The sequence below is a fragment of the Malania oleifera genome, chromosome 2, assembly GCF_029873635.1.
Source record: "Malania oleifera isolate guangnan ecotype guangnan chromosome 2, ASM2987363v1, whole genome shotgun sequence".
Lineage (NCBI taxonomy): Eukaryota > Viridiplantae > Streptophyta > Magnoliopsida > Santalales > Ximeniaceae > Malania > Malania oleifera.
Window position 1 is genome coordinate 65688383 of NC_080418.1, and position 25056 is coordinate 65713438.

Consider the following 25056-nt stretch of genomic DNA (forward strand, 5'->3'; position numbering starts at 1 on the left):
AATTGTAGAAAATTTTAGTCCATTTAATATTAGTTATTACAAAAATTAAATTACAAATTTATCATGCAATTTTAAAGTACTAATAGTTTCAGTTTGGACCAATTTCAAATGATAATCAACTTATTAAATTATCTTCTTATCAAAATAATACAAGGTATCCTAGCAGAAAATAATCTTCACTCTCTCTCTAATTACACTTATGGCTTAATACTATTATGCTAGGTTTCAAGTGAACCTATACAGCAAGATCTCCATGGAACCTGTCCAGTAATTGCAGGCCAGAATGTAATGCAGAATGCAGCCCCTCGAATTAATTCCTCCCCTTTCCAAATTCCATGCCAACCCAAGACTGTAATTTAAAGCAGATAAAATTTAAGTATATATAATTACAAATGTCACAGCCTGAGGTTCGGAGTTGCAAGTCAAGCTGGCTGAACCTGGCCTGGCTGCATACACGTTGAAGCCTGCAATTTTATCCTGTATGAAACAAAACTGGCAAGTGATAACAGATTCCCACGCATTCAGGTCTTTGGAGAAACACATACCCATGCTCTGTGGTCTAGAGGAAAAAAATACGAGGGCATAAATTCTAAGCAAGCTCAAAAATTTCAGACAGACTGGCACAACATTTTCAGTATCAAAAATAATATCAAGGCCATGCAGAGGATACAGTCCCAGCGCCACAGGAAAAAGGTTCCTGGTCAGTTCAGAATCATAAATCAAAGTTTCTGTTGCTGTTTAGGATAAGCCAATGACCATAGTTCAAAAACATTTCTAAATTCAAAGCACCATACTAAAATTGATGATTGACATTTCCTGGCCATGTCATTATAACAAAGAAAGCCTCCAAAAAATAAACATCCATTGAATCACAGTTCCCCTAAGAAGATTACATGATCTCAGCTCCTATCAAATTTGGGCTGCAACCCTTTCAACAAGGGAAGGGTGCTAAGATTTCAGTAGCTACTTTATAAAGTGAAGCATAGAAAGCAAATAGATTATGGTCATCACTTCCGATCATCATCATCATCATCAGAGTCGCCGCTTTCACGAAAACGTGGATTCTTTTCCTGTTGCATCAAATGAACAAGATCATCAATCCATAGCTTCACCGCATAAAAATGGACAGGGTTAACATTGCCCACAATAGTGGCAACTGCCACCATTTTGCCAGTGATGAGGCATTGATGTCATTTCAGCCAAAAAGAATTTTTTTTAAAAAAGAAAAAGCAGTTTCACAGATTTTACTTCCATTCAACAGAAACATCTAATTCTCATGCAGTGTGCCATTTAAAACAGTCTGGCAATTACAACAATCGTAGGGGTAAAAGATGTAGAATAACAGAAACAATACACAAACCAACAATAAATTACCGGACGAGAATCAGGGTCAGAGTTTCTCCTAGATTCATTATCTGAGGTTTTTCTTGAAATCTCTGGTGGATGGCGGTCATCCTCACGGTATCGCTTCCGATGGTAATCTGTTTTTCCCAAAAGACAAAAAATCAAATTATTTCCATGGTGCTAGAATAGGATCAATACAAGACTAGTTTACTGTAAATAAAGAAAATCAAGTCACATAGTAGAAACAGTGTTAGGAGAATACCTCTACCATGTCGATGAGAACCCCCATGACCATGGCTTCCTCCGTGCCTACCATCTGCAAGACATTTAGAAGTCAAAAGTTGTTCGAATGGAAAGTCTTTTGTTAACCAGATCCAATTGCAAAGTTTCCAAGGGCAAAAATGTAAACCAAAATAGCCTGTCTAAGGCCCCACAATGCATCTTTAATGCCATCTTATTTAGAAGTATTTGACATGTATTCTGTAACTGTTAGATTCTTGCCCAAATGGGCACTATGGAATCAGAAAATCCTGAGATCTAATAGATTCTTACACTAGCTAAACAATTTTCCTCAACTGTCGTATGGGGGCATTGATATCCTGACCAAAATAGTGAGGGCAATTTGGTACTAACATGGGAGAGGGTGGGAACGAGATGCCCATTTCGTGGAAATCCTTCATTCCTAGGAATATTAAGAATGGCCGCCATGTTAGGTTCTGGTGACTAAACATAGGAACAATATATCATGGCATCACATTCCAAATATAAAATGCCCCCCTAGAATACTTAAAAAAACTCATGGCCTCTTTTCGTCAAGGAAAACAGTCCCCATTTTATTTCCAGATTTCCAAATAATTACAAACATGCCACCTTATTATCTAGAGGAAATCAAGAAAACAAGGTTGTATTTTTGCAATTACTGGAAAAACTGGAAATGAAAAACAAAACTATTTTTGACAAGAGAACAAGGCGTCAATCATCCTCAATATGCAATTCAAACACAAAACCTACAGAAATGTAGAATTTCCCATCACACATCCAGGACAGACTAACAATAATTTTACAAGCCAAGAAACCCATGCAATGTCCAATGTTCAATAGTCAATCAAGTTCCCATAATTACTTCTGCTGGGTGTCACCTAGATCCTAGAAACAATGTTCTACAAGAGTGATGGGCACCATGGTGGACCAAGTCCTAAAAATCCCTTGCAAGTTCCAAATGGGCCAATCACAAGGTCAAGAGTTAAGAAGATCAAGGAAGCAATGCAAGGATTGGTGCAATCCACTTGGGCCGAGTTTGCAAATTTATCAAGCAAGACCCTAACATTCAAGATGGGCTTGAAAGAAGAAGAACCGGCTTTAATCCATGTAATACAAGCTATAGAAGGGGGCAGCATAGCCTAGTGGTTTAGTGTAGACTCTTTATTTCATTAAGTATAGGCGTGTGGGCCTATTTTATGTTTCTATGGTTGTAGGCATTTGGACCTATTTAATTTATTAAGTGGGCTTCTTTTATTAGTTATAGGGATATAGTTTAGGGTGTTTGGGCTTGAGATGTTCAGCCCATGTCTTTTAATTGTTGTAGGCCTTAGTTGGCCCTAGGGTTTCATGGAGGGGCATAAAAACATACTTGTAGCCGCATTCTACACAAGTTGAACGTGAATGAAGTATTCTTCATAGAGAATTTTCAGTTTTCTCTACTTGTTCTTGAATGAACTAAGAACTTATCAAAGGCCAAACCTTTGTGGCGTTGTCGCCGAATCTAGCTTCCTGAAACAATATTTCAACGGGTCTAGATCATCTTGACTTGATTCTTGGCGTTCATGGGTAAGTTTTCAATTTGTTTGTGGGTTCAAGGGATTCCGATCTGACGGGTTCACATCATTTGGTATCAGAGCCTAGACTCCAAATCAGGTCTGATTTATCTTTTTTAATTCTTGCATCTGTTTCTTTTTTCTTTTTTTTTGTCTTAGGCGTGTTCTAGGGTTTTCTATTTTGATCTGCGATTCCTTCTTCATTCTTGCTAATTTCGTGTGTTTGAATTCAGATCTGTGATTTTCACAATTGATTACACGAATTTTGCTTTAATTTTTGGATCTGAAATTTCCAAATCTGTAATCTTTGCTTTGATTCCTTCTATTTTTGTTTCTTGTTGTTGAAGTCAGATCAATCTTTTTCCGAAATTGCAATTATTGTTGTTGAAATTGCAATCTTTTTCAAAAAAATTTGGAATATGTATATATATATAGAGAAAAAAAAGAAAGAAAAAACAGTGTCTTCAAAGGTTGCTGCATAGTTATAAATAAATTTGAAAAAAAAAAGGAAGAGATATTTCGGAAATCGCAATTTGATATACTTTGCAATCCGAAAATGAAAGTGATTTGGTGTTGATTGATCTTTATCTTTAAAGGGGTCGAATATATCATCTTTAGTATCTTGTTTCCTAATTACTCATTTTTCCCTCATACAAATTAAATCTGCTATCTGATAGCCTAGATCTTCTAGTTACGTCATTTGAATTTGAATTTGTAACCATACAAATTCCTTGAGACCCGTGTTATTTTATTCCTTTCTTGTTTCTTGAATCTATTGCTGGTTGGAGTAATACAAAACTATGTCTAGATTTAGTTCAACTAGTTCTTAAAGAACTTGAAAGGGAAAACAGGTGAGGTAAAAGGCAAGAGTGGGTGAGAATAGTATTGGAAAAGGCCAAAAGAGTGAAACACGAGTGGAGTGACAATATTTAAGCGTAAACACGTAAGGGAGTGTGTGAGGTTTTACCACTAACATTCTTGTTTTGCAGCGCATTAAAAATGTCTCATAAGAGTGACTCAACACCTAAGGAGGAGGCAGATAACTTATTTTTTGTGTTGCAGGCCATGCAACAACAGTTTGAACAGTTGAATGTGGTGTTGGGGGAGGTGAGGGATAGGATGGATCAGCAAGACGTAGCGATTAGAAATCTGCAAGGTGGGAGAGATAGGAGAAGATGTGAGCCTAGCGTTGAAAATGAGTATGAGAACGAAGAAAAGGATGAGGAGGACATAGCATCTGAAGTTGGAATGGGTGGAATGGGCAGAGACCTAGAGGAGGTAGGCGTGGAAGAGGACCTAGGAGAACTCCAAGGGGCCGAGATGGGGTAGATAGGAACCTTGGGAGCATCAAAATGAAAATACCATCTTTCCAAGGTAGGACTGACCCTGAAGTCTATTTAGAGTGGGAGAAGAAAATAGAGTTGATTTTTTCTTGTCACAATTATTCCAAGGAGAAGAAGGTGAAGCTGGCGGTAATTGAATTCATTGATTATGCAATTATTTGGTGGGATCAATTAGTGACCAATAGGAGGAGGAATGATGAGAGACCTGTAGAAACATGGGGTGAGTTGAAAGCTCTCATGAGGCGGAGATTTGTACCTAGCCACTACTATAGAGACCTCTACCAAAAATTACAAAACCATGCACAAGGGTCTAGGAGTGTAGAGGATTACCGTAAGGAGATGGAGGTGGCCATGATTCGGGCTAATGTAGAAGAGGATTGGGAGGCCACAATGGCCAGATTTTTAAGTGGTTTGAATAGGGACATAGCCAATGTAGTTGAGTTGCAGAATTATGTGGAGGTAGAAGACATGGTGCACATGGCTATAAAGGTGGAGAGGCAGTTAAAGAGAAAGGGGGCAGCAACGTATACTTCAGTTTCTAGCACTCCTTGGAAACCAAAGTGGGATAGAAATGATCGAGTTGTAGTAAAGGGGAAGGCCGAACCACCTAAGAGAAAAAAAGAGGGAACTAGCAAGAACAAACCTAAGGTAGATTTCCAACCTTCAAGGAATTGAGATATTAAATGTTTGAGTTTAGGACACATCGCATCCCAATGTCCAAACAAGCGGGCGATGGTTATGCGTGACAATGGAGAGGTGATGACTAAGAGTGAGAGCGATAGTGATGAGATGCCCGAGTTGGTCGATGCTAGTGATGATGATGGAGTGGAATATCCCGTCGAAGGTGAATCACTTGTTGCCAGGCGTGTTCTTAATATGCAAATTAAGGTAGATGAAATGGAGCAACAAAGAGAGAACATATTTCATACTAGATGTTATGTAAACAACAAGGTGTGTAGTATGATTATAGACGGGGGAAGTTGCACCAATGTAGCTAGTACCACCCTAGTTGAGAAGTTAAGCTTACCTTTACTGAAGCATCCTAGACCTTATAAGTTGCAGTGGTTGAATGAATGTGGGGAGGTCAAGGTCAATAAGCATGTTTTGGTACCTTTTACCATTGGGAGGTATAGTGATGAGGTGCTTTGTGATGTAGTTCCTATGCATGCTGGCCATATTTTGTTGGGGAGGCTGTGGCAATATGATAGGAGGGTGATTCATGATGGGTTTAGGAACAGGTACAACTTTGTAAAGGATGGAAAAACAATCAAGCTTGCTCTTTTAACCCCAAAATAGATCTATGAGGACCAACTGAAGCTGAAAAGTAAGATTGAGCAAAAAAGAAAGGGTGAGGCCGAAACAAAAGAAAGAAAAGTGAGAGAAAAGAAAAATGAGGGTGAGGTCAAAACCTCAAGAAAAAAAAAGTGAAAAAGAAAATAGAGAGGTGGTTGAGAATAAAAAAAAGAGAGTGGAGCCACGAGAGAGAAAAAGAGAGTGAAAAAAAAAATAGAGAGGTCGCTGAGAATAAGGAAGAGAGAGTGGAGCCACGAGAGAAAAAAGGGAACCTACAGAGAGAAGAAAAGACAAAGATGAGTTTTTTATGCAAAGGAGAGTGAGGTTAAGAGGGCCTTTTTAGCAAACCAGCCTATGATCTTTCTTATTTACAAGGAATCTTATCTTAATCTTGATGAAACTAACCAATCTCTTCCTAGTTTGGCAGTTTCTTTGTTGCAAGATTTCGAAGATGTATTTCCGGAGGAGATGTCGAGTGGGTTGCTGCCCATTAGAGACATTGAGCATCAAATTGATTTTGTACCTGGAGCCGTTATTCCAAATCTTCCAGGTGAGTATAATGTCTCTGCTACTTTCAATGTTTCTGATCTTTCTCCTTTTGATGTAGGTGACGATTCGAGGTCGAATCCTTTTGAGGAGAGGGGGAATGATGGGCAACATGGTGGACAGAGTCGTAAAGATCCCTTGCAAGTTCCAAATGGTTCATCACAAGGTAAAGAGCTAAGAAGATCAAGGAAGCAATGCAAGGATTGGTGCAATCCACTTGGGCCAAGTTTGCAAATTTATCAAGCAAGACCACAACATTCAAGATGGGCTTGAATGAAGAAGCACCAGCTTTAATCCATGTGATAGAAGCTACAGAGGGGGGCGGCATAGCCTAGTGGTTTAGTGTAGACTCTTTATTTCATTAAGTATTTCTATGGTTGTAGGCATTTGGGCCTAATTAATTTATTAAGTGGGCTTCTTTTATTAGTTATAGGCGTATAGTTCAGGGTGTTTGGGCTTGAGATGTTCAGCCCATGTCTTTTAATTGCTGTAGGCCTTAGTTGGCCCTAAGGTCTCATGCAAGGGTTTAAAAACAGACTTGTAGCCACATTCTACACAAGTTGAACGTGAATGAAGTATACTTCATAGAGAATTTTCAGTTTTCACTACTTGTTCTTGAATGAACTAAGAACTTATCAAAGGCCAAACCTTTGTAGCGTTTTAACTGAATCTAGGTTCTTGAAACAAGATTTCAACGGGTCTAGATCATCTTGACTTGATTCTTGGTGTTCTTCGGTAAGTTTTCAATTTTTTTGTGGGTTGAAGGGATTCCGATCTCACAGGTTCACATCAAAGAGCTATGAATACATATTCCAAATGGGCAATAATTTTCAATACCCTGATGTAATGGGGTATCAAAATGCTTATAAAGATTGTTTTTTTAGATAAAAAAATGAAGATATATAAAGAGAAAAAGATGATACATCCAAGAGAGGGCAAGATATCCTTAAAAAAGAAGACTAAAACAAATAAAAAGACAACCTAACACAACTGCACACCCCCCCCCCCCCCTTTCCAAAAAATCAAAACAAAAAACACCAAAACAAAACAAAAATCTAAACAAAACACCACCTAAGAATACCTCATTACAAAGTTTAAACCCTTCCAATCATAGTTGATAGAACACTGCAAATTAGCCAGTTCCTGTTGTCCCTTCCTAGCCTTGAACCACCATCCAAGCGGACTACCTTTCCCTTTGAATCAGCTAACCATATACCCTTTTTATCCGACAAATATTGAAAGCAAGATCCAAAGAAAGGAAATAAACCGTGTAAACAATCAAATGTTGTACCAAAAATTGTTGCAAATGGACCACACTCACCTTACAAGCCCATAACTTATTCTCCAAAAGCTGAGCCACAAGTTCATCCCCTTCCCCTCACAAACCCTAGTTTCCCCAGAGCCTCCTGAGCGACCAGCTGCTGTCACTCCAAAACTTTTTGATTGTAACTCCCACAACTACTACAATGCCATCCACCCTTCAATGCCTCTGAAGTTCCAGAAAGAACCTACTTCCAACTCCAACAATCTTGATTCCTCAAAGGTTGATCCTCGACTTTGCTCATCTCCTCCAATCCTACAAGCTCATGCATCTCTTGCAGAAATCTATGCCAACCTTCCCCTTCCATGCCACGAGGAATGAAGATCAATTGACCCTTTCCATTCAATCATAGACCCAGCTCCAGAAAAAAACTATTAACTATTTTATTTGAACTGCCACCAACTATCTAAAGCAAGTGACCTGCTGCAACCTCAATAACAACAATGGCAGACACTAACAAACCCATATTGTAGCCGACAAGGTAATCCTTATCCACCAGCCGCAAATCTGAGATTTCTCCCCCAATCGAATAAAGCCCCCGGCCCCCCCCAACTTTTCCAAGGGCATGCTGAAAGTTTTACTTTCGATCTGCACCAGCTTGTAGGATTTATTTTCCACCGCTTTGTGGAAGTTTTCTTCCATACCCAACTTTAAGCAAATCCATCAAACCATACCACAAAACCTAGAAGACGTAGCAAGAGTGAGAACGAGAGTCATGTTATGAACAAAGATTGCAAAATCAGGCTGGGCCAAAATATTTAAGCCCAACCAAATTTCTAGACAAACTTGGGACATGTTCCAAGTGAGTGACCAACTCCTTTTTTTGCACTAAGCCAGGCACAAGCTGGTAGTCCTATAGAACTTCTGCTCCACGGTACTGATTTGGAATAACCTAGTTTATGTTTAACCAATTCCTTAGAGCCATCCTTTAACATTTATTTTTACAGGGATCTGGGAATAGACAACAAATTCCTTAAATCCATGCCAAGGCCTCTATATCTGGGTAGGCGATCAGTTTTTGTATGGCCACACAGCTGAAGGCTCATGTATTGCCAATGGGTTATGCAGTCAGCACATTTGACACACTGATCATGACAGCACTACAAAAAGTACCCTCTCGTACAGCGGAATGGAATTTTTGTTACACTTTATTTTAAATAAATTCAATTTTTTTTAAGACTTTATTTTAAATAAATTCAACAGACTTAAAAAAAAAAATTCTATCTTTTCTTTTTGGAGGAAAAAGAAGGCAGTAGCGCTGTCCAAACCCGCAAAAAGAACTGGACCCAACTTTGCACTACCTCTAGCAGAACTCATAGCAAGCTAGCCCTGAATCCTCATAATGGAATTTTACAATGAGAAATTGATGGCATGCTATATAATATCTTTAATTACAACATTTCTAGTTAAGGTTTTTAAAGTTTTATCACAGACCAATATTCTCACTTAGCATCACCATATGGTATTGTGTGCTTCTGCCCAATATATTATATTCATAATTTGTTTGAGATAACCATTTTAAGCTTCAGTTGTCCTCATAAAGTTTATCAGTTCATATCTATTTTACAGGTGTCTCAAAATAATTTTTGTGATGGACTTTTAATCTCCCTCCCCCGAAAAAGAAAATTATCGGTACATGATATCAAAGAGTAATAAAAGATAATGTTGCAATTTGTTCAGTGAACTCTGACTACATGAATGATAAGCACTTGTTTGACAGGCATTATGAGAGGAAAGTCGAGAAGAGTGGTTCAATATTCCTCCTAGTGTTTTTGAGAGAGAGAGAGATTGAAATGGTGCCCACTTTCCAAGCTTCAAAGGAAAGCTGCTGTCAAACACTTCGTTTTTTGAGAAAAGATGGATTTTATTTTTAATTGCAAGGACATGTAATTTTTGTTGACAACCTCTCCTTTAAGAATTTGGCTTGTTGCTGATCAGAGAAAAAAAATATGAAGGGAAAAAAAATTTTGCTAGACTAGTCATAGTTTAATAGAATCAGGCTACTAGTGACAAAATTACTCCAACCACTTACATTGCGACGGCATAACTGGTGGGAAAGAGCCCAATGAACCAGCACCATAGTCTACAAGCTGTCTTTGTGCTTCCAACTCTTTCTGAACCAATTTTCCATAACCACCTCTGCGTGAAAACTCATTAAGGAAAGTGGAAAAGTAGTTTAAATTTTTTTGAAAATTAAATTACAACCTAGTACATAAATAAAATATGTGGTGATGCAGGGGCAGCATCAAGGTTCTGCAGCCATGGAGAAATTAGAAGAGAGGAAGGGGAAAGGAGAAGAGAGGAGATACCAGGGGGGAACTCATGTTCAATTCAATTCAAATTCGTCAACAACTGCCTACAACATGGCTTTCAAACACTATTTATAAGAAAGCCTTTTTACATAAAATTACACATAAGCCCCTAAAACAACATCACGTTACAAACATACCCCTACTTTACACAAATATTACAAACAACCCCCAAATGCACATAACCCTATTCTAATGAATACTAAAAACATAATAAACTACTAAGTGAACCCAACAATTATCAATCCGATTCTTCTTAAGTAGTCTCCAACATGGATCTTCCCAAGGTCTTGCTTCTTGTCCTACATCATGTGGTCATTTAAATGGTTTTTGTTTAAAAAAAGAGTAGAGGGAAGTGCAGTTTCTCTTAAAAGCAAGACATGTATTTTAAAACATGAGGACTGAAAGGTATCCAAATTACAAGCATAACTTCAAGAAAATTGTACAACAAACCAAAATAGTTTCACATGATCGAGAAACTTACGTAAGCTAAAAGAGATCCCATCACCTCTAAATATATATAAACAAATACTGTGGATCTCATAGCAACTCCCTGATGTTCCATAGAATTACAATCCTTGATATTTTAATTTTAATAATTCAATGTTTAGTTTTCATGGCATCCCTCAAGCAGGGAGTTGGACAAGCTTCAATATGAAAAAACTTAAGGACACAACTGCCAAAGCTCAGATATCAAGGAGTAATGTGCAATTACAGGAAACATTGGGGATTCGCTATGTGACTTACCTTAACAAATAAGAAGACAACAGAAGTGATCATCCTATTTGTCTATAAAACAATGATGGCTATTACACAATTTGTACCTATCTAGAGATTCAATATATGAACTAAAAGGAAACATTTGTACTAAAGTAGTATTCATGCAGATGAACTTCAGACCAAAATTCACCCCCATATAACTGTGTCTACAAGAAGGGGGAAGAAAAAGTTCAGTCTATGTTGTTATGTGGAATCAGATATACAAACAACCATTACACAAGCCAGCAGATCTACTAAGGGTGGGGGCGCAAGAGAGGGATTTTTAAAAATAACAAAAAATTAATTTTGAAATTTTGTAATTGGAACATGTCTAAAAGTTTCCAATCATGGCATGCAATCAGCTATCAGTTTGTAAGACTTTCTAAGGGGAGTGGCCAAAAGATCATATATGAAAAGTAGCAGATTTAAAATTGCACATTTGCATGCCTTGATTGAAGTGATAGGCCACCACTAATAGGGTGGAAAATATGCATTGGAGATCCAGCAACTCAAAAAAAAAAGGGGTAAAAATATGCACTACGAACAGTAGATTGGGGTAATGCAACATGGTTAATACACTCGCAAGTAAAACAGGATGATGAAGTTTACATAGTAGTAATAGTGACAATAAGAATAGCAAGAGTGAAAAACAGCTGTTTTCATAACCATCACAGTTCAATGCGACCAGCTGGTTTCCTTGCTATATATATAAAATAAATAAATAAATAAAACAAAAAAACAAAAAAGGCCTGCAGTCAACTTTTCAGCGCATCAAATGTTGTTCTGGTTGCAGAAGCCACATTAATTGTCTGTGCACCAAATGGCACGCTCCTCCAAAACTTAAAACCCACGCTTTCCTTACAATTATCGTTCATTTCAGTAAGTTGGCATGAAATTCAAATTTTGGTATCTTTTTTTCATTTCACCAGCACAATATATTTTCCCTGCTTAAACTAAACAACATTCTGCAATTTAACCCCAAAATCATATGATTACCCTCAACACAGTCTATTTGCAAAGACAAAATGGTTTTATACATGTTTCAGTGTCATCTAAATTATGATTTACCTATCACTTTTCTCAAACCAATAGTATAAGACATTGCATCAACAAATATTATAAATGAATGACAAAATATGCAGCGGTAAGCTAGACACTTGGCACCTAAATAACTCCAAATTTTCAACTTCACAAACTCCAACTCCCCCACCCCACAAAGAAGAAGAAGACAAAACAAAGACAGTTAAATAAAAATCCTAGAGGATATCAGGATCATAATCAGTGCGATATTCATCCCGCACCTGCACAAAAAAATAAGAAAAATCTAAATCAGAGCAATAATGGATATATAGATGGTTGATCTTTTGCAATATGTGGCAAGGTCTGCTTCTTACCTGTCCACCGCTTCGACCACGCCCCCATTGCCTTCCTTCTTGGAATCCCCAATCAAAATCCACACGAATTGGACGATCGTCAAGAATCGTTCCACTTATAAACTTGACAGCATCCTCAGTGTCCTCTCTAGAGTAGTATCTGAGATAAAACACAGTTTTACCATATAATTTTTAGTTACAATTTTTCATGAAAAAGAACTGTACTACAGAAAGAAAGTACAACAAAGAAATGAAAATAAAGACAAGGGGAGTACAAGAGATGCTCTCCTTGTAAAAGGAAACAGCAAATTATTTTTAGTTATGATTAAAGAACAGATACATTACATCCATAACCTCTTCAACAATAAATAAAATCAAATATACAACAGATGCAAGTTTCTTTGCTGAAAGATTTAATAAAGAACAGTTGCAAATTGTAATACTGCAGTATAGAATGATACAAACAAATTGATGAGACATCCTGCGCAAGACTAAAATTAGCCGTCCTGAAGTCCAAAAAAGGAATCAAATCAACAGCTCAATCAAGAAAGTTGAAACATATAATTTCGAACTAAACTTAAAAGATGACAGTCCATCAAATCCATCCTAATTGGAGACAAAAAATTAGAAGGATGGAACTAAAACAGGAAAGAGATTAGCACAAAAGCAACACACTACTCAGAATTTTATGCGTAGTAACTAGTAAGTCTATGAACTGACTGGTATAGTCAAATACCAGGAAGGGTTGCCAACATGCTCACAAACCCACAAAGGGTTTTTGTGGCAATATTTGAAGTTAAACCTACCCCAGTTAAACACTAAATCAAAATTCTTGAATCGAAAAGAATGTCTGTAACAGCCAAACTGGAAATGGCAAATTTGTTCAAAAGGAAGCTAAGCTAACTGCTACATCAACATCAGTTTCTTATTCCCAGTAGTAGCCCTCTTTACGACAATACTTTCAAATAAAGGGGCTAACATAAGCAGCCTTCCATACTTTTAAACATCAACAGCAAACTCTTCATTTAATAGAGGTGTGACAACAAAGATTTGGTTTAAATGTGTTCAGGGACATTTTTTGTGATAGCTCATCCAAGGGATAGAGACGCATGAAGGGAGAACCCACAATAAGGATCATGATAAATCTTCAAGAAGCACATTGATTCAATCACAAGTTGCTGCACTCCACAAATCCCAAAAGTAGATCAATGAACAGTAGATTTAGGATTACAGTTAACTTACAATCTTTTTCTTAGGGATCTATAGTCAAGGTTCCCTACCTAGATCACAAAGTGGGAAGAAAAGCATAAAAGCAGCAAGGCCAAGAACACCTTAAAGTGGGAGCAAGGCTCAACCTCCCCCAGACGTGTTGTTTGATTGCACAAGAAATGGTAAACAAACGATGAATCACACACATTACAGGAAATCATAGGGCGTAAAGTAAAATTAATTATTAAGTGCTCAATACTAAATTCAGATTTGGTTTTGTGAATCATTTTGAATTTAACTTGAACCGGATACTGAATCTAACTACTGAATTTTGAAATCTAATATCCGAATGTGTTGTTTTTCACTTCTAACCTTCTCAACCATCAAAAGCATAACCGTTTAGTAAAACTTAAGACACGATTATATAAAGCAGAATTTTTAATTTAATATAAATAATATTTTCTTGTCACATATTTAATTAATAATTATAAGTAAAAATAATAAAATTTATAGTTAGACAAAAACAGAATTTATCATTTTAATTTTAACCACTTTGGTGTTGGTTCTTTTATCGTTTTCATTTTCATTTTCCATTAGTGATAAAATTGATTAAGGGACATTTGAATTTTCCACTTATCAAATGCGATATGAAAATATGTTTGATTCAGTCAGACGAGTTTGAAGAAAACTAAGAGCTGTCATCAAGCACTCTTATATTTGAACAAAGCATAGCCTCGATTTAGAGGCCACCAGATCAAATAAATGCCCCCCAAAAAAAATTTTAACAAACATATCTTAAACATGATTTTTAATCGCGGTAGTGGGTAGCATAACGTAACGGTAACAAATGTAACAGGAAGCGGGAATAGAAAATGTTACACAATGGAAAGCAAGTGTAATAGCCGTGATTTTTTTTCAAGCATGCACAACCTTGTGCATATGTTTTTAACACTTCTTAGAGAGAGTTAGTGTATTTTGGATCCTTTCGTTCAACTAAGTTATTTGGTAAGGGCAACAAGTTTACATTTGTTTTAAACCACCATTGATAGAAAAATTATGTGTGTGTGTGTGTGTAAATTACGTGTGTGTGCATATTTATACTTCTTATCATTCTTATCTATGATAAATTCTTATGTGTGCTAAATTAATTAATAAAACAAAATATAGTATACACTCCATTAATCTATTAGACAAATAAGACATACAAATAATAAAAATATAAAATAACTAGAAAAAGAAAGAAGGTTGAAGTTGAAAAATAAAAAATGGCAGCCCAGTGCACAAAGCTCCCACATATGCAGGGTCCGGGGAAGGGTTCTAATATTATCAAAATAAAATATTTTCCTAACAAGTTAGTATTTTCAAATTGTTAATTAATGCACCTCTTGTGAGTATTTAAAAAAAATAGTAAATTTTGTATCATTGTCATCCTCATTATAATCTTTTCCCCCTCTCACCACATGGTATTTTGAGAATGATTTATGAAAGAGAGGGAAAAAGTGAGAAGAAAAAGTAAAAAATGAAACAATTTTTTTTGGCGTAACAGTCCTGTAGCGGTTACATAACGACCATAGCAACCTTTACGTAATGGTCGTGGTCCGTAACAACCACTACAGACGTGATTTTTCTTCCCACAAATTTCGCGGGGTGTAATAATATTGGTAACCCAAAAAACCATTACGTAACGGCATTCCGTAACGGCCACGGGCATTATTTAAAACCATGATCGTACACAACAATTGAACCCAAGACCTCCAAATAACCATCATGGCTCTAGTACCATGTTCAATCACCTCTTGAACCAACACTTTTTGTTATAGGTAGGCTTAAGGGATGGGTGTGTGTGTGTGTGATAAAATAATATCTTCTAGAAGCACTAAACCTCCCACCTAAATTTTCCTATGTGAGCATACAACCATACAACAAAAAGTATAGGGTTATACTAGAGATACAAAAACATCAGTGTTGCAAATCATAACATATTTGTTTGGAGTTCACAAAATGCAAAGAGCATCTATGACTCACCCTTTGCAATTCATAGATTCTTTGAACTGCCTAGGGGAGAGGAGAGAGAGAGAGAGAGAGAGAGAGAGAGAGAGAGAGAGAGAGAGAGAGTAATGAACATTGAGGATACAATGACTAATGGAGCTGAGTAAAAGCTAAAATGGTGGTAAAAATCAAATGTACTTTAGTTCTGAGCCCATTTATTCTTTTTCTTCCAACAACAGATAATCTTTAATAACCTAATCGTTCAAAAGATTTTAGAAATTATTGATGACTAGGTTCAAATATACAAATTTTTGAACTAAAAAATTTTGGATTTAGACTAAATCAAGGCTAACAGCAGCAATCACATTCGTTAAGTGCCTGAATAGCACTCTATGATGGCAGATCATGTGGTCTAGTTACCCCCAAATGCATGGCCTTAAAATTAAGAACAACCAACAAGGCAACAAGTTACAATTATTTAAGGGAAACAATTTTTGAGAAGTGTTAGAATGCAGTACATCCATTATTTCAAAGCTACAAAAGCTTGGCAATTAGTTTGTTAAGAAATACCAATGACAGAGCAAACTGTGGAAAGCAAGATATAGGATAGGAGAAGGAAGTAGAAAATCACTAGAGTATGTCAGTAAGCATATGAAAAGCATTGTCAGTTAATAGATATTGAAAGAAATGTAAGGAAGCCTACAATGTGTAAGAACGAAGAAAAGAAGCTACTAGAATCTTTTGTAAAACAGATAGCACAGTACATGTGATACTACAAAATGATAGTAGATGCATTATAAATTTGTGAACAACCAAATGACATCGTTCAACAACGATCAAATAAGGAAAACCAAATGCTTTGGATTTAGGAGCTGCAATAGTAGCACAAATGACATACAATTGAGTAACACACTAACACGATGGTGCACATTCAAAGAACTTTTCCTGATGGACTTAAAAGTGTACTACATCCTAGTCTCAAAGAACATTCCAGCAGAAAATGTTCCCTTTTATGTACAGGAACTTCTGTTTCAGTTTCAGCAGGAGTTGACAACATGAAAGGACCATTTTAGTTGAGAGTCTCACAGCTAGACCAAACCTGGTTATGATCAGGTCAGGAACCACACTTGAACTCAGTGATAGGACTTCTAAGAAACCACAACCCATTAATATTTTATAAAATCAAACATTATTTATGAGTATTTATACTTTTAAACTACAATAATGTAGACAGTAGGGTATAAAATTTGTAAAAATAATAATAATATCAAATTAAAAAAATTGATCAATTTGGGTTGGCAGGTCCAAAGCTAAACATAAATCCTATCTAACTTAATCAAAGACAATCTTAAGTGGTATCCAAGAAAACAAAGTAAACTGAAGCCTTACAAAACAAAGCAGAAACCGCAAGGAGTTTTTGTGTTCTTTTCCAAACCCATGATTATCTTTTTTATTTCTCCAGCACGAGCGAATAGTTCATAGACTTGCTCTTCAGTTGTATAGAAGGACATATTCCCAACATAAACGGTTGTCGAAGTCTGAAGTGCATGATCAAATTCTTCTTGTGTTCCAGAAAATCTTCTATCACGATATGCTGAAAGCTTGTTTGGATCCTAATATGAAAAGGTTTAAATGTTACAGAAAGAGAAAATGTACTGAGTGGTTATTCAGCACCAACATCCTATTTTTTATTTCTTCATAAGCATTCACGAAGATAGGGTGTTGGAGCTCAATAACTACTCAAAAATAATTGCAAAGAATCATTGTCATGGTAAATGCTTTTGAAGCAAACAAAATATTAAAACCAAAAATCTCCACATCAACAGTTATAAAATGTACGTTAAGTGCTAACTATGAAAACGAGCATCAACTAAAGATGCTTAACATTTTCTGCACAAATTTTCCAACATGATCTGCCTTTTCAGTAGCAATTGAAATAGACGCAAACATAAAGCCCATCATATTTATGGAACAGATAACAATATACCTTGAACAGAGAAGCCATAGCCTCTTGTAACTAAAATGGAAGGCCCAATAAAAAAACCCAAGACTTAGCTCCACAATTTTACCAATCTGCAACAAGCCAAAAAATTAATTGAAAAAAATTCAAGACACATAAATCCCACCAATGCTAGAATAGTAACAAATCAATAAATCAGAATAATAGAAGTTGACACTCAACTCATCTACACCTCTACTCAACTCATCTACACCTCTAGTAAAAGTTGAGACGGAAGAAACCAAAATCTCAATTCTAATGACAGTGAACACTGCTAGGAATACCCTCAGAGCCTGAAAGAATAGAAAAAGGTATACCTAACATTTTACACCTTAAAAAAGTGGAATTCACTATCCGCAAATAAAAGAAAACCATTCAAAAGAAATTGACGAGAGAGAAAGGTTTACCAGCGTGGGCAGTCCACCAGAGAAAGCGCCGACGGAGATGGCAGATTATGGATGGGCCTATGCTGCTGCACGTCGAGGAGCGAGTGAGAGAGAGAGTAGGAGAGAGACCTATTGGCAGATAAGTGTTAAGTGCCCTGCAAAAGCCATCAGGCATAGCTAATTGAAAAGTTCTTTTATAAACAGTTCTTTTAGGGTGCATTTGGTTCAGTGGCTAAGACTTATAGAACTGGACTGGACTGGACTCGCCAAGGTTATTATCCTATCCCATGTTTAAATTAGGATACCGATTGACTAGGCTAGACATCCAAAAGACTAAAATAACCTTTAGAATATATATATATATATATATATATATATAAATTTGATTTTTCTTTAAATTAAACATTATGAAATGTGACAAAAATGCTTTTCAATATTAATATTTCCCTCTTGTTTCAACATTATATTTGCACAAGATATTAGTCAAAGGACAATTATACATACGGTTTTCATTTTTCTTTAACTTTTTTGAATAAATTTATTTTTTAAAATTAAACATTGTGAAAATGACAAAGATATATGTCCATTTTAGAAATCAATTCGTAAAATCTACAGAAAAAAGGCTCAGCCTCACAGATAATATGAAAACATGAAACACCTACACATATAGTATCAACAACAAGACACTTAGCCCTAATTGATATTACAGTTTGGAACATGTACAACAAGTTCTGTGAAGTGTGTTTTCATGCAGGAAGAATAATTCTAGCATTACCAATTGATTTGTTGATTTGTATCCTAATCTTGAAGGTAGGATCTCCATATACTAGGGCGTAGAAAATTGTGATATGAGAACCAAAACATATCACTGCAATGGCTTTCCAACTAAATCTTCAAAACCAAACTTTTGCCTGAAGTATAGCTGTCAGCATAATTTAATCACAATGGTCTGGTTCAGGAATTATGTCAAACACTTTTCAATCATGAAAAAAAAATTTCAAAAAAACCCAGATTATGGAATCAAGAACTTTGAAGAGGGAAAGCCATAAACTTCATATTTCAATCCTATGGGAAAATAAAACAAATTAATACAAATTATCCTGGCACACAGTAGAACATTCATACAACAATTCCAGCCCCTCTCTTGTCCTTCCAAGAAGAAGAAGAAGAAGAAGAAGAAATTACACCCATCTACCCCAGAACAATTTATCACGGAAAATAGTAGGACTTTAACAAGAGGCGGTGCTTAATCACATTGAAGAAATCGATCATTCCAGAAATTTGCAGCATCACAGTATGTTTGGTATGCAGGAATGGAATGAAATAGGAATGGAATGGAATGCAATGGAGAATGGAATGGAATAGGGAATTGAACGGAATGACCATTCACATTCCAATGTTCAGTCGCAAATATAGAATCAAACTAGAATGAAATGAACATTCTCATTCTCACTTCCGTTCTCATATTTGGTATAAATAGTTATAATAATGGAAAGGAATGCTCTTATTTTTAAAAAGTATATTGGATATATAAATATAATAATTTTTAAAAAAATAAGGATCTGTTTGGATCAAGATTTTTGTTTGAGAAAAGGAAAGAAAAGGAAAACAAGAAAGAAAATCATTTTTCATTGTATTTTCTCTATATCAAACACCTTTTAAAACTAAAAATTTGTTTCAATACGGTGGCAGACATAAAAAATACGCTAAAATGAAATGGTCATTTCCATTCCCATTTTCGTTCCTAAGTTTTGTAGAAACAATTGTAATAAAAGAATGGAATGCTCTCAATTTTTTTAAAAGTACATTAAAGTATATAAATCTAATAATTTTATAATTGGTTTTACCTCTTTTAAGGATTACTTTTAGCTAAATAAATGAATAAATAAAGCACTCAATATTGATGTACATGCACAATTCTAAACTCGGATAAAGTGAATTTGAACAATTTTTCAGTAAAATGAAAAAAAAAATATTCCAAAAGCCATTAGCCATTCTTCGGAAGTAGATCTAGCTTCGAACAAATTGCAGTGTACATGCTTATCAATATCATACATTAAAAGCACTAAAACCAAAAAATGTTCACAACAGAAAAAATTTCAAAACTAAAACAAATAGAAGAGGAGGAATCTAATGGACTTGTTGCAGAAATCATAACCCCAGCACTCATGGGTTGCGGAGAGGTTAAACAAAGTTCAAAAATATAAATAAAATAAAAATAGTAAATATTCAAACAGGGGATAATATAAAATATTGCAAAATAAACACTCATGGGTTATTCTAATAGAAACTATGAAATGATTTTGGGCATGTTGCTGCTTTTGAGCCTGAAACTATAGAATGATTATATGCCAAGGCAAGAGGGAGAGGTATCAAGATTGTGTCAATGCTAAATACACTTAAAACTATAATATACAGACATAGCACACATTAAAGCTAAATCTTAAGAATAAAATTCAGACAAAATTACCTGTAGTGGGAACAAATTTTATCAGCAATAACTTTTATAACACTATCTGAAAATTTAAGGAGTTCTAAATTTTCTATGCTTTAAGACAGCAATAGTTCCCTCATTTTAACTTGTCTATGCTTTAAAATGGGTTTACCTCTTACTTGAAGTCTAAGTCTGCCAGTTCCCAATTGCAAGACCAGCACTTGGTAGTTCTGTTAAAAATTTAAAATAAAAAAAAATTAAAAAAGCGATATTTGAATGATAAATAAAATATAAATAATTATGAATTACAAATTAATTTTATACCATGTAAATGTACAATAATGATATACACAAAACAGTGACTTGCACATAGGAGCATAATTAGTATTATCTTTGGAATGCAAGAATGAGATTTCTGTTTATTAATAGATATATAGCAAGATTTGGCATGGCCCCAAGCAGATGAGGTGGTCCCTTGGCTAAGAGGCAATTAAGAAAACTTGAAGGGCAACTGGCTGGATAAGGATATATGTACAGCACCATTGAAAGCTCAAAAGTAAGGCTGTAGAAGCAAATGTAACATGAAAAACAGTTCAAGAACAGAACTGATGCTGTAGAATTCACAAATTAGAATCGGAAACAATAATCAGAAATTTTCTGATTATAGCTACTTCAAAACCACCGATTGTAGCTTTACAATGAAACAAAAAACATAAATTAAACAAGTTTTAGCACCAAAAAAAATATAGAGGATAGCCCCAAGCTTCAGTTTGGAATGAACAGGTTGAGCCCTAGATTGAGCTCTGATGACCCCTCGTGATTAGGAACACATAACAGAATCACCTCAAGTACAGATTTAACGAGCTAGATGAAAGAGAAAGTGTGTTGGGGAGAGATGAGGGGAGACTCGGGGAGGGAGTCAGGAGGGCAACTCCTTATTTCCAATTTGATTACAACTTCAGGTAGAATAAGCATCCCTTCCATTATTAGATGGAAACATTATTCTCTCTTTTAGTGGGATGAACATTAGAGAATAGGTATTCTAACTTTTAAAAATATAACCAAATATAAAAATGGTATTAAAAAGCTGGAATGGGCATTCCATTTTATCGTACCAAACATAGCATTAGTGAGAATGAGCATTTCAAGAACATGGGTACTTTTAAAAATATAAACAAACACTGGAATGGAATTAAAATTCTGGAATGGGCATTCCATTACATTCTAGCCCATTGTACTAAACATAACAATAGAGTGGAGCTGTAATCACAAGCATTTTCAGCAGCTTGCGCTTTAATCCATCCTACGTCAGCCTCGCTCAGTAGATGTTATATGTTTATCGACATGGATAAATGAAATATTTACATAAAATAGAAGTATTTGCTTACGAGATGGCAACAATAACTAAGCTGCCAAGCTCCATCCTATGTATCAGAAGGGCCACATGCATCAATGACTGAAAAGATAAATTAAATGATCAGGTCCATCCTCTGATAAGTAAGGCAAGATGCATCAAGGATTGAGAACATAAATTAAATCAGTGGGCCTAGTATATAAGTCAGGACTGAAAAGGGCATCATGGTAGAAATATAAACAAAAAAAATTAAGAAATTAAAATCTCTCCAAGGCACCCAAGCAAACCAGTCAAATAAAAAAAAAAATAAACGACCAATCTATGTTGAGAATTTAATTTTTTGAGTTGCCAAGTACACTGCAATCACTTTGGAAGTAAATAATCTAGTTCCAATTGTGAATAAATGTCAAAATGCAAAGAAATTCAGGTACTGATATTTCTCAATATGAGAATATTTTACGTTTCTACACAGAAAACATAAAAATAATCACAAGATTTAGCATATAATAACAGCAAGCATATCATGTGAAATCTCAATGAAATGAGATTCTAGAATCATTGAAAAAAGTTTGAAAGATCTTCCAAAATTTAAAATGCTAGTATTGTGTGATACAACAGCAGATAAAACATGAAGATTTTGCTTTTTAGAAGGTTGGACTTCACACAATGACAAATGCTCTTCTGCCCTTGCCTCTTCAAAAATGGTGGAAGGCTGCCCATCATCCACCTTTGCACAGACTGGAGCAGAAGCGTTGTGGGCCTTGTTCACTTTGCCAATGTTTTTTCAAAGATAGAATTTTATTTTACTGTTTCACATAAATGAAATCCACATAAAGCATGTATAATCATAACATAACAATTCAGGTTACTTGGAACTGCATCAACATATTGTAAGAGTGGGATGTCTGTTTATGTATATGAGCGAAAAATTATTCTGAAGTGGCTGTATATGAAGGACAATTGTAACGGACTTCAACATCCCTTGCTCCTCCAAGGATCCTTCTATAATTTATTAGTGAAATGTGCAATAAAGAAATGGTAAACATTGGAAGCTAGAAAGCAAGTATACTTGTTACAACACATCTAATAAGACCCACTTTCCCTGATTTCCTCTGAAAAACCAACCAGCTTCTGAAATCAAATCATATTCTACTAGCTTTACACTAGTTAATCTCACAAGTTACAAGCCACTCCAAAAGAACCAGCACACATTCACTAGCAAAGAGCACAAATCAGGGACCCTTACCCAGTTACCCAGTATCAAGCACATATTTTTTTTTTTTATAGCAAACACAGTATAAAGTCCATTGACAAGGAAATAAAAGATGGCAGCAACAATCTCTACTACTTCCTAGTATCTTGAAAAATATGCTGCAAAAAAATGACAAGCTATCTAAAAGCTACTTGGAAGAGATCTTTGATGTCTAAAATCCCTCTTTACAATCCATTAATTTGAGAACTGCACTATTGACACCCCTCGTTGACCTTGCTTCAAAATAGAAATTCTCCAAAACCTTAAAGTGAATAAAATTCCTCATTATGACTTGAACACTTCTGTAGAATTCTATGGAGACACTATCACATTCAATCTGACAATTTGGTAAACCATTATGAAACAGCTTTTGATGGTCAAGTAGCCACAATATACTTTCTAAAGAAACATCTATTAAGGATTAAGTTACAAAGATCATGAATTTTTAGCAAAACTAAACTGCACTAAACAAATGTATTTTTTAATCTTAAAATAGAGTTGTTTTATAACTCTTAACTTGTGTAAATTTATGATAGTAAGAATATCAACTATCAGGGGCCATATAACAAACTTGAGCCAAAAGTGAGTTTTTAGGTGGTCTACTATGTCCAGATCTCGAGGGAATTTTCAGCAAGGCTCAAGCCGAATCAAACAATTGCTCTAACAAAAACCTGGGACGATGTCACTTCGAAATTATGAACTCAATCAGTTCATTAGGAACATATGAATTATTTATAAATCGATTTTTCTTGAGAATATCTTGGAAAGAATTCTTGAGAATATGCAAAGCATCACACGTTTGCCCTTCATCGCCAGATTAGAAACAAATCGTGGCCAGCTCTGGCCAGAGAGAGAGAGAGAGAGAGAGAGAGAGAGAGAGACTAACCTTGTTGGTCAGTTGTTGCTGGAGAAGACGAGCGGCGTGAGGCTTGTGGGAAGCAAAGACACTGGCTACGGAGGAGCAGCTGCGGGCGCAGTGGATGCGAGGGAGTAGGGGGTGGCAAAACGGGTCCAACCCGCAACTCATGACCCGCCGGTTTAAATCAGGTTTGGGTTAATGTAAGCTGATATGTTTATAAGTAGATTAACCCGGAGCCGACCCAATTTTAAAACGCTTAGAATGGTTCGGATCGGGTCACGTCATGGGTGACCCATTTATCTGCATTAAATATATCTACTTTATATTCTAACTCAATTAGCACTGCAGGCGGCACTTATAATTTTCAAAGATGTAGAACGAAAGCTGGGTGGAGGCAAGAAGGGTTGAACATAATTTGATGGCGAGGTATACACTTTATCTTCTAACCCTAGTAGCAATGCAAGCGGCACTTTGTAATTTTCAGAGATATAGAACGAAAGTTGGGTGGAGGTAGGGAGTGTTGAAGATAATTTGATGGAGGGGAATGGGTCCTTTCGGCTTTTAAGAAATGAATAGGCTGCTTATGCAGCACTAGTAGGTCTGTTTCTCGCCGCTGCTCTCTCCTCTGCAAATCCTCTCCCCTCTCAACTCTGGCTCTTGCTTTCGCAGTTGTAGCCTTGCAGCCTCACAGGTCAGCGTGATGGATCCTTAGTCCGTCTCGCTCTCTATCTCAGTGTAACGCCCCAGCCCTCTAGGTGGCCCTGGAGTGCTACTAACATATATAACATGCATATCTCTGATAATAAACACAAACTACCTACCCTAATAAGGGACATACGGGTGTATCATACTAATATGTATTCTCATGCACAACAGAAAACTTAAAAGTTCATACATCTTCTGATAGACTACCAGAGTATCTAATTGTTTCTTACGTACATTCATACGTACTAAAACATAATTTGCTATTACAATCCCCAAAAGACATCCTGGTCAAAAATCCAATACATATACAAAACTTACATAAACTAAAACAACACTACACTCTAGAGTCCCTCTAGAAAACTAGGACCGATTTCCTATAGGACTTGAAACAAAGGTTGTATATTGGGGTGGGACACTTCTCAGTAAGGTAGATCATATTACATCAATGTGTAACAACATGAGTTTATTTCAATAGAAGCAGTTAAACATTTAAAACATTCTCAATCCTATAGTATAGGATATATATATATATATATATATATATATATATATATATATATCTACAATAGATAATTTAGCATCATTACAAATGAGAGTTACTGAGGTTAGGGTAGGGTACAGGCTCATACACTATACAATTCCTCTGTTCGGTACTCAACCCTATGACTTTGCCTATTTTAGTTTTTAAATCATGTATGTGTATATAGAACTCATCCCAACTTTGAAACATCATAACTAAGTCATCTACTGCCCCCATGGCAAGGGTT

The 25056-nt window shown here is 35.9% G+C and overlaps 1 protein-coding gene across 9 annotated transcripts; it reads right to left on the minus strand.

Moving 5' to 3' along the window:
* Positions 1 to 758: 758 nt before the first annotated feature.
* LOC131149644 (nuclear cap-binding protein subunit 2) lies at positions 759 to 23781 on the minus strand. Of its 9 annotated transcripts, none has more exons than XM_058100280.1 (12): positions 23612 to 23781; positions 21508 to 21575; positions 20292 to 20349; positions 17707 to 17814; positions 17483 to 17592; positions 17288 to 17373; positions 16690 to 16913; positions 12124 to 12262; positions 11997 to 12030; positions 9694 to 9804; positions 1607 to 1660; positions 759 to 1481 (listed from the first exon to the last, which is right to left on the minus strand). In XM_058100280.1, exons 6-12 carry the CDS (start codon positions 17303 to 17305, stop codon positions 1291 to 1293), a joined length of 771 nt encoding a protein of 256 aa, XP_057956263.1. In that variant the 5' UTR covers positions 17306 to 17373; positions 17483 to 17592; positions 17707 to 17814; positions 20292 to 20349; positions 21508 to 21575; positions 23612 to 23781; the 3' UTR covers positions 759 to 1290. The 9 variants fall into 9 exon arrangements, with proteins under 9 accessions (XP_057956263.1, XP_057956259.1, XP_057956264.1 ...); XM_058100276.1 differs by having other exon boundaries at positions 17707 to 17840; XM_058100281.1 differs by lacking the exon at positions 17483 to 17592 and having other exon boundaries at positions 759 to 1070; positions 1375 to 1481; positions 17707 to 17840; positions 23612 to 23778.
* Between the last annotated feature and the right edge of the window lie 1275 nt (positions 23782 to 25056).

Excerpts from the sequence above, each read along its gene's own strand:
- LOC131149644 (XM_058100275.1), bottom strand. Across the intron at positions 12,263-16,689 it reads TGCGGTTTCTGCTTTGTTTT|ATACTACTCTAGAGAGGACA; the intron begins GTAAGGCTTCAG and ends GTTTTATCTCAG. Across the intron at positions 1,482-1,606 it reads TTCTCATCGACATGGTAGAG|ATTACCATCGGAAGCGATAC; the intron begins GTATTCTCCTAA and ends TGGGAAAAACAG.